Source organism: Natator depressus, chromosome 18, assembly GCF_965152275.1.
Source record: "Natator depressus isolate rNatDep1 chromosome 18, rNatDep2.hap1, whole genome shotgun sequence".
Lineage (NCBI taxonomy): Eukaryota > Metazoa > Chordata > Testudines > Cheloniidae > Natator > Natator depressus.
The window spans coordinates 3566132-3580987 of NC_134251.1; the positions used below are offsets into that span (position 1 = coordinate 3566132).

At 42.4% G+C, this 14856-nt stretch overlaps 1 protein-coding gene across 3 annotated transcripts in view; it reads left to right on the top strand.

The window, feature by feature from the left end:
* CDC42 (cell division cycle 42) overlaps nucleotides 1-14856 on the top strand; it is a 47531-nt gene that overhangs the window by 9254 nt on the left and 23421 nt on the right. For all 3 annotated transcript variants that reach the window (XM_074933973.1, XM_074933972.1, XM_074933974.1), the window contains exon 2: nucleotides 6899-7040. In XM_074933973.1, the coding sequence (XP_074790074.1) occupies nucleotides 6936-7040 (105 nt within the window). In that variant the 5' untranslated portion in view covers nucleotides 6899-6935. The remainder of the gene's footprint in view (nucleotides 1-6898; nucleotides 7041-14856) is intronic.

Genomic DNA, 14856 nt, shown 5'->3' on the forward strand with positions numbered 1-14856 from the left:
ACAGAGTATAGCTTCACTGCAAAAAGAGGTGGTGTGCTTATCTCAGGTTAGCTAACTTGACTTTAAATAGCAGTGAAGACATGGCACCTTGCCTTTTAGCTCTCCTTAGAAGCTAAAGATAAAGCTTATAGGGGAAGGAGGGGAGAGTTGAACTTGAGCTCCTAACCAGAGTTAAAATCAGTTGCCTTCACTACTGTTTCACCTCAAGTTAGGAACACTTATATGTATTTTGCATTGGAGATGTCCTCTGAGTTAAGTGTCTTGCTATCATTGCAATCCAAGTTACTAATTGCGCTACTAAATACGTAGATAATAGATATAGGAAAGTCTCATACTCAGCAGAAGTAAGGCAGCTGGAACTTGTAGATTCTACAGGTAAATAGCTTTGATTTCTATTTTTTATTGAAAACTAAAATATGAACTTTAGTAATGCTAACAGTGCATTAATTTATTGGAATCTGTCAGTTACATAGTTAATACCGTTGGTTAATACTTACGCTCTGTGGTTTGAGCATTGGCCTGATAAACCCAGGCTTGTGAGTTCAATCCTTGAGGGGGCCATTTAGGGATCTGGGGCAAAAATTGGGGATTGGTCTTGCTTTGAGCAGGGGGTTGGACTAGATGACCTCCTGAGGTCCCTTCCACCCCTGATATTCTATGATACAGTACACATCCAACTGCAGGTCAGTATGAGTGGAATTGGGATCCATGTGATTCCACTGTGTCCCTGATTCCATGCATTATGAAGCACATTTAGCCTTGGTTTCTAGAGAAGTAATATGAATGCTGTAAGTAGGCTGTGAAGCCATTTAAACCATGGCTTTGCATCTGAAACCACTTTCAAAAATAGTTTCACTTTGTTCTAATGAAAACTTATTAAATATGAGCATTCAACAAGCAAAATGCCTCACTGAGCAAATTCCTTACTTGAGTAATTTGTGACTTAATCTCAGATCTTGTAATAATTGAGTTGATGTGTTGCAAATGATTTTTAATGTTCCAAAGAACTTGATTAAGTAAGTTCTCAGTTACCAACAAGCAGTTATTTACCTGTAGTGAACTTTAAGTTCAGCCAATCCATGCAATGAAATGGTCGCAGTTACATGGTCCATAAAAGAGGAAGTTGTGATGCAGCTGGTGCTCAACAGGAAACTAATACAGGAAGTGTACACAAATTTGATGGCTCAGTTTCCTCAGGCTAGATAGAGGTATGAACATTTTAGCCTAAAAAAGAGGCATTGATGCAAGTGTAAGTTACTTAGACTCAAGGCTGGAAATGGAAAAGCTATGTTTTCCATATCAATTCTAATTGCTCATGCTGCATATGTGAAGGTAAAAATTTAATAGCTTATAGATTCTGATTTTAGGGCTAGAAGGAATGTGATTGTCTATCCTTTTGCTAACAGCCCATAGAAATTGCCTTCTAATTCTTACAATAATCCCAATAACTTGTGGTTGAACTAGAGCATATTTTAACTAGTCTGCAATGTGTGGATGACTCTGTCGCCTTAGGAACCTTTTAAACTTTTTTTGTTTTAAATCTGGAAGTAAATCAAGAAACTTGCATTTTAATTTAATTACTGATAAGAGACTGTGCTTAAATAAGAAATCAAGGCATCTACTTCTGTAACTCTTTGAGCTGTGCATCAACCTGTTTTGAGTGTCACTTAGTTTCTACCAGAACACAATATTCCTGACCACTGAAGCTCCTTCTGTAGGAATCTAGTAGTTTTGCTGAGCTAAGGGGACAGACTTTATTAATGTGCTATGTACTTCATAGAGGAGATAGAAATGATCCTTAAGTAAAAAAGGAATAGAGAGATGGACTGGGCAGAAAACATGGAGAGGAGGCAAACACAGGAAGGAAATGTTATATAAGTTTCATCTTAATTACAGTTAATAACACCCAGGGACCCCATCCTACTAGATATACACACATGGATACTGTTCCTGCCTTGAAGTACTTACTACCTATAAGTATGAACAAGTATTTCCCTGCTTTTCTCAGCAGACAGTGTACTTTTTATTGGGTGTGAGAATTTGCTCATATTCTACGTTGGACTAGATTATTTCTTCTCTTAATGTGTAAAAAGAAAAGGAGTACTTGTGGCACCTTAGAGACTAACTAACAAATTTATTTGAGCAGAAGCTTTCGTGAGCTACACTGAATGCATCCGATGAAGTGAGCTGTAGCTCATGAAAGCTTCTGCTCAAATAAATTTGTTAGTCTCTAAGGTGCCACAAGTACTCCTTTTCTTTTTGCGAATACAGACTAACACAGCTGCTACTCTTAGTGTGTGTGAGTGTGTACTCTTTTTTTCCCCTGTAGATATTGTTTAATTTTCCTTTGTTAGACTTACACAAGGTGTCAGGTAAGACTTTCAGAAATGGAGGTCTAAACTTAAGATCCTAAATCTATATTTGGAAATCAGGCCATTTATTTAGGTGCCTAAATATGGCCTTAGAAGCAAAAATTTATATATGATTTTAAAAAAAATCTTGGCCCAAGATTTTTTGGACAATAACCAGCATGGATAAATCCTTAAACCTGACTCTTCTCCTCCTCCTCCTCCTCTCCCCCCCCCCCCCCCCCGCAAAAAAAAAAAAAAAGACCTCTGAATGTGTCTTTAAAAGGACACCACTGTATTTGGGAGTATTTTACACATGTTGTTGAAAAGGGATTATTTGGCATGTAAGTAACTTTGGAAAGATTCAGTTACAGTTTTAAATTCCACAAAGGAATTTCCTTTTTTTATGTATCTTTGTTTATGTTCCCTGTTGTATTTAATTATTGCACTTGTTATCTTTTTAGAACAAGTGATTCTGAAACTCTTTACTATCACACCTCGCTCTCCTGTCAAAGGAGATTAGTTCAGGCCCCATGTTCACATTGGCCGAAGCTATAAAGTTTTTATAATTAAACAATCAGAAGCTCATCCATTTCGTTACAAAGTGTCATTGTGTGTGTTTATTATTTCTAGTTGTGGAAAAACCTATCCAAACTTAAAACTGGGATTAGCCTTCAATGGAATTCGAGGGTAGGGCTCCAAAGGGAGAACAGAATGGGAGATAAAGGAGATTAAGGCCTGGGAGCTGCTATCTGCTACAGTTTCCTTCTGATGATTGTGGGTTGTCTGTAGTCACCAATAAGTGGAGCACTTACAGTGGAGAAGTTACCTTGTTCTCAGTGCTGGTATTGTAGCGGCTCCCAAGGATGGCCAAGAAGAGTTATTGCAGAGGAAGCGCTGAAGGGTGGGTGACTGACAGATTGTAACTAAAGCTGGTACAAGCATACAAAAAACTGAGAAGCCCATGCAGCAACTTGCATTTTCTTACATTTTTAACTTACCCTCTTGAAAACAGGAAGTGAGTTCCAAGCCTCGCCCGGATACTATCCACTCCCTACCAATGCAGCCTGGCCACACAGCTTGAGAGAGCCTACTGTAGAGCAAATCCAACAAGAAAATACAGATCAGCCTATCTTCCGGAATGTATCCCATTGGAGTGTTAGTGTGGCATATTCATAATTTTAGATCTGTTTTAAGTTGGTTCACACTTAGTATTTGAGCTTGTGGTCTGGTGTCACTTTTGAATACACTGGGTAACTTAGTTGGAGTTCTGGACTCCTTCCATTTTCATGTAGAAATTTTATAAAATGAGCCAGTAAATTCTCACTGAAGCTTAGTCTATGCTCAGTTCACTTCTTAACCAACTTTCTCTTGCCCCTTATCTTCTCTGGCCTTCAACTTCTTTCCTTTGCCTTATTTCTCCCACAGCTAAGCACATGGATATGTAGCTATTTCTTGCATCAGGTATATTCTAGTACACCTCTACCCCAATATAACGTGACCCGATATAACATGAATTCAGATATAATGCGGTAAAGCAGCGGGGCTGCGCGCTCTGGCAGATCAGTGCATCAGCATGTCTGGCTCTGACACGCTGCTCTGAGCGGCATGTTAAGGGTGCCGGGCCGAGGGGTTGGATAAGGGGCAGAGGATCTCGGGGGGAGGGGTGGTGGTCAGGGGACAGGGAGCAGGGGGAGTTGGATGGTTCGGAGGTTCTGGGGGCTGGGCGGTCAGGGGATGGGGAATGGGGGTGTTGGATAGGGCATGGGAGTCCCGGAGGGCCTGTTGGGGTGGGGGTGTGGATGGGGGGCGGGGCAGTCAGGGGACAGGGGGGTTGGGTGGGGTCTTGGGGGTGATTAGGGACGAGGGGGTCTCTGGAGGGGGTGGTCAGGGGACAAGGAGCAGGGGGCTTAGATAGGGGGTGGGGTCTTGAGGGGGTGGTTGGGGCAGGGGGTCTCTGGAGGGGGTAGTCAGGGGACAAGGAGCAGGGGGGTTGGATGGGTCGGGGGTTCTGAGGGGTCAGTCAGGGGGCAGGAAGTGTCTATTAATAACAGAAATGCTCGAGGCCAAAGCAAGTTTGATACAATGCAGTTTCACCTGTAATGTGGTAAGATTTTTTTGGCTCCCGAGGACCGCGTTATATCGGGGTAGAGGTGTATTGCCAGCAGCTGCAATGGTGTGGCTCTTGCCACTGATGGGGATTGCATCTGAATCCTTATATGTCCTTAGTGCAGTTCTGCATCCTAGCATGAATGAGTCACCATAAATCATTTTAAAAGTAGAGTAGTCTAGCCTCTATGTTTTTATGGATCTGTTGCTCTAAAACAGTGATACTCTGAGGCTTCACGAGCTGCAAGTGGCTCTTTAATGTGTGCTGCAAAGAGCTGTAGGAGACCTGATATTAAAACATAGTGTGATTTAATTTTTAACCAATCAGGTTGCTCTTACTATGTTGTTAACCAATTAAATTATCAACTTACACTAATTTATTGGCTGTGAGAATTTTATACATTAAAAATATATAATACTACAGTAAATGAAACCGTGAATTCACACTACTGTGGCTCTTTTAGGTAATGCTGATTGCTAATTTGGCTTCTGAACCACTGAGGTTTGAGTATCGCTGCTCTAAAACATCCCCACCCCCTTATTTTTTTTTAATAAGAATCCTGTTTCTTAAATCAGGACTGAGTTGGTCTCAGTGTTGTCTGCTTTTCACTCATGTTTTTTTCTCTGAAATATTATTCTTGTCCCTCAGAACAGAACATACTATAACTAAAAGCTAAACTCTGCCTTTGTATGCAAGTGCCATAGAATGTAGGGAAAATATTAAGTGAGATTGTGTAGGTCATTAAATATTTCTCCGGTCACTGGTCTTAACCTCAAATATGTAGTCAAATTGACCTGAATGAAAGGACTAAATCTACCAATAATCCTTTTGAACAAGGACTTGTCTTTTGAAAATACACTAACCCTGCACTCTCCTGAGGGGCCAGATTATTGAAACTAAGTATTAGGCACATGAATGTTGTGTGTTCCCTAAGATGTGGCATCAGATTAGATGTTGGAATTTTTGCAGCATACGTATGCGTCTACATAGGTTAGCAGATTCCTGTTTTTTCTGGTGCTAGCCAAAGTATGACACAGAGTAGAGGATTAATGTCATTGTCTACATAAGTCTTCCCCGTAGTAAAGGGCTTAATGTGTATGAAAAGAATGGTATAAATGACAATGTTGAAGGAGTGAAATGCCAGATGGTGCTTTATATGTTGTTCTGAAAAAGTATCTTTGGTACCATTTCCTAAAATTGGCTTAATTGTTATGCACCCATGGCTCAAAAGATAAGGTTGCAGTGAGGATTCTGTTTCAAACGTTTTTACCAACCACTGAAAATGTTTGGTCTAACAATTTCCAGATCTGTTCTGAAGACAAATAAGCATTTGAAGAAAAACTGGTAATTCTTCACTACTGTCACATGAATGGAGAATAACTTGTTATAAAAATGCAGATTGCATTAAAATACTTGGATTGAATTGAAATAATTATTGAAACTGTCTAAACAGAAGGTAACATTGACAACCAAATTAAGGCTGTCTACACTACAGACTTTACAGTGGCACAGTTGTACTGCTTGCTGAAAGCTCTCCCGCGGACATAGCGCTGTCCACACCAGCACTTCTGCTGGTGAAACTTATGTCGGTCGGTCAGTGGGCAGGAGGGGGGTGGGGGTGTTTTCATACCCCTGGCTGACAAGTTTTACCAGCAAAAGTGGTGGTGTAGACCAGCAGTTCTCAACCTTTTTCTTTCTGAGGTCCTGTCCAACATGCTATAAAAATTTCACTGCCCACCTGTTCCACAACAGCTGTTTCTGCATATCCAGTAGATTAAAAGTCAGGGTCGGCAGTAGGTGGTGGCAAGCAGGGCAACTGTTTGGGGACCTATGCTGCAGGGGGCACTATGAAGGTAAGTTGCTCAGACTTCAGCCCCAGGCGGTGGGGCTCAGGCTTCAGCTTTCTGCCCTGGGCCCCAGTGAGTCTAATACTGGCCCTGCTCTCTGGATTATTTTGACGGACCCTCTGCAATCTGCTTGTAGACCCCCTGCGGGCCCCAGACCTCTGGTTGGGAACCACTGGTGTAGACAAAGCCTAAGTTTAGTTTTGTCGTGGCCCAACCCTGTACTCTTCAGTGATATGGACTTGTGGACACCCTTCCCAAAAAGTTGGTTTCTGGACTCTTTTTTTTTCTTCATGCTGTTTGTCACCAGTTGGAGGCAAGATGCCAGCTGATACTGTAAATTGACCAATAGGTGCACTGAACAGAAAATATCCACTGAACTAAGGCTAAAAAATGCCTAGTGTATTAACCAGTTTCTATAACCTATTCGAAGCTTGTGTGAAATTATGAGAGTGTGGCTACCTTGGCCAGAGGGCTCCAGTGCTCCAAGATGCTCATTCTGTAGTTGAGACTGCTCGATGAAACTGGATTAACACTTTGTGCTTTTCTGTGAGAAAGTAAGCAAAAAATCTAAATATTTTCTTTTATTCCCTTAGATTCATATTGGATTTGATATACTAACGGACTTCAGCTATGCAGACAATTAAATGTGTGGTCGTGGGTGATGGTGCTGTTGGTAAAACATGTCTCTTAATTTCTTACACAACAAACAAATTCCCATCAGAATATGTACCGACGGTGAGTATAAAGGGTGAAAATGTTACTGGTTTTGGGTGTTGCGGGCAGGTGAAAGGAAAAACATAATTCTGTAGTTTAATTTATGGTCCTATATACTGTTACTTTCTTGTGCTCCTCCCAGATCTTTACTTTTACCACATCTCTCCCTCTCTACTTGATACCCAGACCTCATGACAAGCTTGGAAGCAAAGTGTTCAAGGCACATTCTGCTTATTATAAGCAAAAGTTATAATAGCTTCTGTATTGCTTCTCTTTGTGTGTTTTGAGACATTGGCATAAGCGAATTCTTGTCTGTGATTTATCTGTTCCTGCTGCATAGCCTTCATCTGAAGACCTAACTCATCTGTTGACAATACAGTTGGGTGCTCTGAGTGGGATTATTTCAAGCTCTTTTAACTTTAAGTGGAGTATGAGCAGCATACATGCTTAAAAGATGTAATTTTAAATAGGGATGCTTCCTGACCATTCATTTTTTCCAGCCTCAAATGCATGTGCTCACACTGCTTCTCCTGTCTTTGGGGAGTGATACTGTCCCTCCTTGTATCCATCTGCAAGATCTTGAGCCTGAGGACAAGAAAAAAGGCAGAACTGCCTACTGGCTCTCCTACTGCAAGAGATTCTGGCAATCAAGTCTTACAGTTCTGAAGCTTCCAGTACCTCAGTTTCTGTGATGGACCCATGTTTGTCTCATGACCCATCTGGGGCTAAGAGGTAGTGGAGGTAGCCATATACTTAAGATTGCAGGAATCAAGGCAAAGGAATCAAGGCAGATTTGACCAGCAAGGATCAGAAGGCCTGTTGGTACAAGGTATCAATATACTTCCCACTCTAGTTTAAGCTTAGAAGAAGCATGGCACGGTTGTGACTGCAGAAGATAGCTCTAGTAAGCATTACCCCACAGGTCCTAATCCTCTCTGTGGCCCTGAAACAAGGGCAAGAGGAGGTATCTAGAACCCCTTCTTCCTTTCCTTTGGAGGAGGAAAATAATCACTAAGTGAGAGTGCTGAGGTGGCAGTACAAGCTTCTGGTTCTATTGCAACTGATTCCCTAGTTCTCCAAGCGATTGTGCACATATGCATTCCATTGTAGGGGGGTGTGTGTGTGCACTTGAGTTGGAGACTTTTGCCAGTAGTACCACTAGTCAGCGCATGTGCCCCTGCTTTTCTCGTGCTCTCAGGCAAGGGCATAAAAGGGGCATGTCCACCACCTCCCTCATACTTTCTTCGCACTGCTTGTGTTAAGAGCTGGAGCTCCACTTAGCCTTAGCTTTGGTCAACCAGTTTAGAAAACAGTCTCTACAAAGTTGTTACACTTATACTATAAGTGTGTATATAGTATAGAATAGTATAGTTTATATATACTTTTATTACTACCTAGAAGATTTACTATGAAGAAATCCCTGGTTCTAAACAATATGCCACATGCAGGGCTGTTATCCTGGTCAGGTGGGCACGAGAGAGAAACAAGAGAAGGGACTGAGACTTGAACCTGCCTGGGCCCCCCACGTGGGGGGCCCAAAACCTGAGCTGTGTATGTCAAAGCTGAAACCCAAGGGCTTAAGCCCTGACAGCCCTGGGGTAGGGGCTGTAACCTGAGCCCCGTCACTCAGGGCTGAAGCCCTTGGGCTTTGGCCCCGGCCCTGGGCAGTGGGGCTTGGGATTCAGCCCCAGGCCTCAGCAAGTCTAATGCCACCCTTGGCAACCCTATTAAAACGGGGTTGTGACCCACTTTGGGGTCCCGACCCACTGTTTGAGAACTGCTGCGCTAGATCCTCTCTCCAACACAGACCTCAATATTCCCCTAAGAGGAGACCAAGATCTCCTAGACGTTACCAGCTGTCTTTAATGTAGTGGGCCCTTCTCATCAGATGTCTTCAAAACAGTGATTTGGACATTTTGGTTGAAGACAGTATATCAATAATATCTCCTTTTGAGTCACGTCTATCCCTTGTTTTCCCAAGCACAGTTTAAAAAAAAAAAAAAAATCACATCAGACAAGTGGGTACTCAGCACAGTTAAGGAGGGATATATTATCCAGTTCCTTTTAGCAACCCATATTCCTCATCCATCTTCAGGGCCCGTCTCATAAGACTGTTACTTCAAGTGCTATGGTCTTTTCTGGAATTGGGAGCAATAGCAGAAGTTCCTTACCAACATGAAGGGAAAGGCTTCTATTCCCGATACCTTCTGATTTAGAAGAAATCTGGGGGCTTCCATCGTATTTTAGACTTAAGAAAGCTGAATAGATTCATCAAAAAGATCAAGTTCAAGATGGTCACCCTTGCTTCTTCCCTGGAGATTGGTAGCTGTCCGCAATTTTACAAAATGTATACTTCCACATTGTGATACATCCCTCCCACATTAATTGCCTTAGATTTGTGGTAGGCACCAACTACTACCAGTACAGTTTCAGTTTGTCATAAGCTTTAAGGGTCTTCACCATGTGTATGTCCGTGTTAGCAGCGCCTCTGTCATTTAGGCATTCAAACTTTCATTTACTTGGACAATTGGCTGGTGTGGGCAGCATCAAGAGACCAGATCCAATGTCATAGTCATCAGTTGCCTGTCATTAAGTCATCGTTTGTCTATGCCTGAAACTAAATTTGGAGAGGTCTCAAGTGCAACCCACTCAATGTATATCTTTAACAGGGGCATACCTCATAGTCATGGCTTCTCTCCCAGTAGAAAGGTATAGAACTATAGCAACCCTTTCCAATGGCCTCAGATCCAGCCCTATAAGCGTGCATAAACCTGCCTGCAGCTCCTAGGCCTTGGTTCCATCATAGATGCATTTCTTCTTCCCTGGTCCAGTCTGCTCCTATATGCATTCCCTCCAGTTCCCTATCATTCCCAGAATTCTCAGGAAGCTGAAATAGGACAAAGTATTGTTGATCCTCATTTTAGCAGCATGGCCAAGACAATGTTGGTTCACAGATCTACATTGCCTCTCTATCCGTTCACTGAGAACTTCACCTCTAGTGGCAGATATTTTGTCACAGAACTAGGGTGAATCTCTGCACGCACCTTACTGCATGGATGATCTCTGGATGAACACTCATGAGAAACTGTGATCCTGATAGGTCCAGACCATCTTGGTGAGTAGCAGAAAGGAGTCCGCTAGAGCCACACACAAATCAAAGTGGAAGAGATTTTTCCCTTTGGGCACAGTCCCACAAATTATCACCACATCACAGTCCAGCTTTGATGCAGACCACATCGCACGATCCACTGTCTACAGCCAAGCTCTAAGATACAACCACATTTGCTCCAATCCCCCAGACAGAGACAAACACGTACAGGATCTCTATCAAGCGTTCTTAAAACTACAATATCCACCTGATGAAGTGAAGAAACAGATTGACGGAGCCAGAAGGGTACCCAGAAGTCACCTACTCCAAGACAGGCCCAACAAAAAAAGTAACAGAATGCCACTAGCCATCACCTACAGCCCCCAACTAAAACCTCTCCAGCGCATCATCAAGGATCTACACCCTATCCTGAAGGACGATCCCTCACTCTCACAGATCTTGGGAGACAGGCCAGTCCTTGCTTACAGGCAGCCCCCCAACCTAAAGCAAATACTCACCAGCTCCCACACAACAAAAACACTAACCCAGGAACCTAACCCTGCAACAAACCCCAGTGCCAACTAAGTCCGCAGATCTATTCAAGGGACACCATAATAGGACCTAACCACATCAGCCACACCATCAGGGGCTCGTTCACCTGCACATCTACTAATGTGATATATGCCATCATGTGCCAGCAATGCCCCTCCGCCATGTACATTGGCCAAACCAGACAATCTCTACGCAAAAGAATAAATGGACACACATCTGACATCAGGAATTATAACATTCAAAAACCAGTAGGAGTTCAATCTCCCGTGTCACTCAATAACAGATTTAAAAGTGGCGGCAGTTCAACAAAAAAACTTTCAAAAACAGATCTAACGAAAAACTGCAGAACTGGAATTAAATTGCAAACTGGACACCATCAAATTAGGCCTGAATAGAGACTGGGAGTGGATGCGTCACGACAGAAAGTAAATCTATTTGTTAGTCTCGAAGGTGCCACAAGAACTCCTAGTTGGTTTTTACAAAAACTAATTTCTCCTTGCTGAATACTCAGACCTTCTTGTCAACTGTTTGAAATGGGCTACCTTGTTTACTTTTGGCCGCCCCAACACTACAAAAGTGATTTCCACTCCTTGTCAACTGTTGAGAGTTGCCTACTTCCAACTTAAATTGAATTGGCTTGTTAGTACCGACCCCCCACTTGGTAAGGCAACTCCGATTTTTTTTTTCATATGCTGTGTATTTATACCTCCCTACTGTATGTTCCGCTCCATACATCTGATGAAGTGGGTTTTACCCCACAAAAGCTTATGCCCAAATAAATTTGTTAGCCTATAAAGGGCCACAAGGACTCCTCGTTGTTTTTGCTGATACAGACTAACACGGCTACCACTCTGAAACCTGTCCTACATTTGAAATCCACAGGCCTCTCAGATAGTTTTGAGAGTTCACCTGGGTTCTGTTTCAGCATTATATCTGCCAATACATGGATTTTCCATCTTCTCTCATCCTCTTGTTTTGAGATTGTCAAAAGGCCTAGTTAATACTTACCTTCCTGTGTCTGCTCTGGTGCCTGTATGAGATTTAAATTTAGTTCTCTAGATTCGTGGGTCCCCCTTTGAGCCTGTGGTGACAACTTCACTATCTATGTTGTCTCTGAAGATCACATTTTTAGTGGCAATCACTTCCATGAGGACGGTTTCAGAACTTAAAGCTCTTCTTGCTGACCTTCCTTTTAGAGCCTTTCATAAGGACAAGGTGTTTCTTAATACACATCCTAAGTTTATGTCTGAGGTAGTGTCAGCCTTCCATCTAAATCAAGTCATTAACCTTTTCAGGTAGTCGTGTCCCCCCCCCCCCCCCCCAAAAAAAAAATCCCATTCCTCTCAGGCTGAGGAAACTCTCCATTTGATGTTCATAGAGCTCTGGCATTTTATTTGGACTGTACTAGATTCTTTAGATAACCTTGTGACCCCCTGAGGGGTCGAACCCCTTATTACATGAGTGGTTGCAAGCTGTCAGCCTCCACCCCAAACCCCGCATCACCTCCAGCATTTATAATGGTGTTAAATATATATTAAATGTTTTTAATTTATAAGGGGCGTCACACTCAGAGGCTTGCTGTGTGAAAGGGGTCGCCAGTACAAAAGTTTGAGAACCACTGCTTTAGATCTTCTCCAAGACTTTGTAATCTTTATTGAAAGAGCGAAGGGTCAACCTGTATTGTCTGAGAAACTCACTGGATTTCTGGAACTACCAGCTCACTAAAGTCTCTCTCTGCCAGAGCTCAATCCTCCACTTCAGCTTTTCTGAGCAATGTTCCAATAGGTGGTGTTATATGGAAAGCACCAGCATGGTCAGAACTTTTCTACACTTTATGCCATCATGCAAGCCTCTCGTGATGATGCCAGCTTTGGTAAGTTGGTGCTACAGTCTGTTTAGATCTCAAGTCATTCCACCTGAAAGGGAACTGTTAAGTCACCTATAGTGGAATGTATATGTGCACAATCACTCACTTACAGTAACCTGTTCTTCAAGATGTGTTGTGCACAAAATACACTCCATGACCCTCCCACCTTCCCCACTAGTCATAACTGAGGAAGGACTGGAGAAGGAGATGGTGGAGATGCTCTTAGGTGACAGCATAGAAGAGGCATGAGGAGAGAAGGGACACATGCTCTGCCAGGTGGTACTACTGGCAAAAATCTCCAGCTCGAGTGCACTGAGTTTGTACACACCTACAGTGGAATGTATATGTGTGCAACACGTCTTGAACAACAGTTACTGTTTTCTGGAGCTCCTTAACAATAGGGCAGTCTCTTCCAGAGAAGAAAATGACTCTGATCCACTCCCGTATCTGGGACTATAGGAAGACTCCTACCTTCCTAATCTTGGACCTGGGGGCTGTCCAGACTGGCCTCTAGCATCCAATGTGGACCTGAAGCTGTTGGAGGTTAGGCTCAAAGCCCAAGGGTCTGTGCATATGCACTGATTTGAAACTCCACGTTCTAGCAAGAGTGAATCTTATTACATACATTGGAGAGATTGAGTTTGAAGCTTGAATGATGTGGCCGTACTGGCAATCTCTGTGATTCTACCTATACCACAGGAAGAGGATGGAGAAACTACCCTCTTGCAGATACACTACTCCTAGGATCAGGGATTATTAAGTCCACTTTTGAACCCATGGGAGATGGCTCACTGTTTTGTCTCTGAAAACTGCATTCCTTATAGCTGTAACAACTGCAAGAAGTGTCAGTTATCTTAAGGTTCTTATGACTGATCTTCTTTTCATGGTTTTCCATGAGAATAATGTGGTCCTTTGTAGTCACCATAAATTTTTTCCAAAATTGATAAGATTACCATATTGACCATTTGTTGTATATATTAGTATCTCTTCCAGCTCTCGGTTCCTAAACCAGTTGCTCTCAACCTTTCCAAACTACTATACCCCTTTCAGGAATCTGATTTGTCTTGTGTACCCCCAAATTTCACCTCACTTAAACTACTTGCTTACAAAATCAGACGTAAAAATACAAAAGTGTCACTGAAAACTGTTACTGGAAAATTGCTTGCTTTCTCATTTTTACCATATAAATAAATTGGAATAGAAATATTTTACATACATTTCAGAGTATGGTGTATAGAGCAGTATAAACAAATCACTGTCTGTACGAAATTTTAGTTTGTACCGACTTTGCTAGTGCTTTTTATGTAGCCTGTTGTAAAACTAGGCAAATATCTAGATGAGTTGATGTACCCCGTGGAAGACCTCTGCGTACCCCTAGGGCTACATGTACTTGCTTGTACAACTATTTGCAGCACATGTCAAGAGGGCTTTCTACCCTTAAAAATTCACCGTCCTTCATTGCATATGGTGATAAGGGAAATTTATTTTAGTGCGTGTCAAGTGAATCAGAGTCTGTATTCGCAAAAAGAAAAGGAGTACTTGTGGCATCTTAGAGACTAACCAATTTGAGCATAAGCTTTCGTGAGCTACAGCTCACTTCATCGGATGCATACTGTGGAAAATACAGAAGATGTTTTTATACACCCAAACCATGAAAAAATGGGTGTTTATCACTACAAAAGGTTTTCTCTCCCCCTCCCCCCCCCACTCTCCTGCTGGTAATAGCTTATCTAAAGTGATCACTCTCCTTACAATGTGTTTGATAATCGAGGTGGGCCATTTCCAGCACAAATCCAGGGTTTAACAAGAACGTCTGAGGAACAGTAGGTGGGGGGGAAGGAATAAGTTAGGGGAAATAGGTTACTTTTTATAATGACTCAACCATTCCCAGTCTCTATTCAAGCCTAAATTAATTGTATCCAATTTGCAAATTAATTCCAATTCAGCAGTCTCTCATTGGAGTCTGTTTTCGAATTTTTTTTGTTGAAGGATAGTCACTTTGAGATCAGAAATCGAGTGACCAGAGAGATTGAAGTGTTCTCCGACTGGTTTTTGAATGTTACAATTCTTGACATCTGATTTGTGTCCATTTATTCTTTTACGTAGAGACTGTCCAGTTTGCCCAATGTACACGGCAGAGGGGTATTGCTGGCACATGATGGCATATATGACATTGGTGGATGTGCAGGTGAACGAGCCTTTGATAGTGTGGCTGATGTTATTAGGCCCTGTGATGGTGTCCCCTGAATAGATATGTGGGCACAGTTGGCAACTGGCTTTGTTGCAAGGATAGATTCCTGGGTTAGTGGTTCTGTTGTGTGGTATGTGGT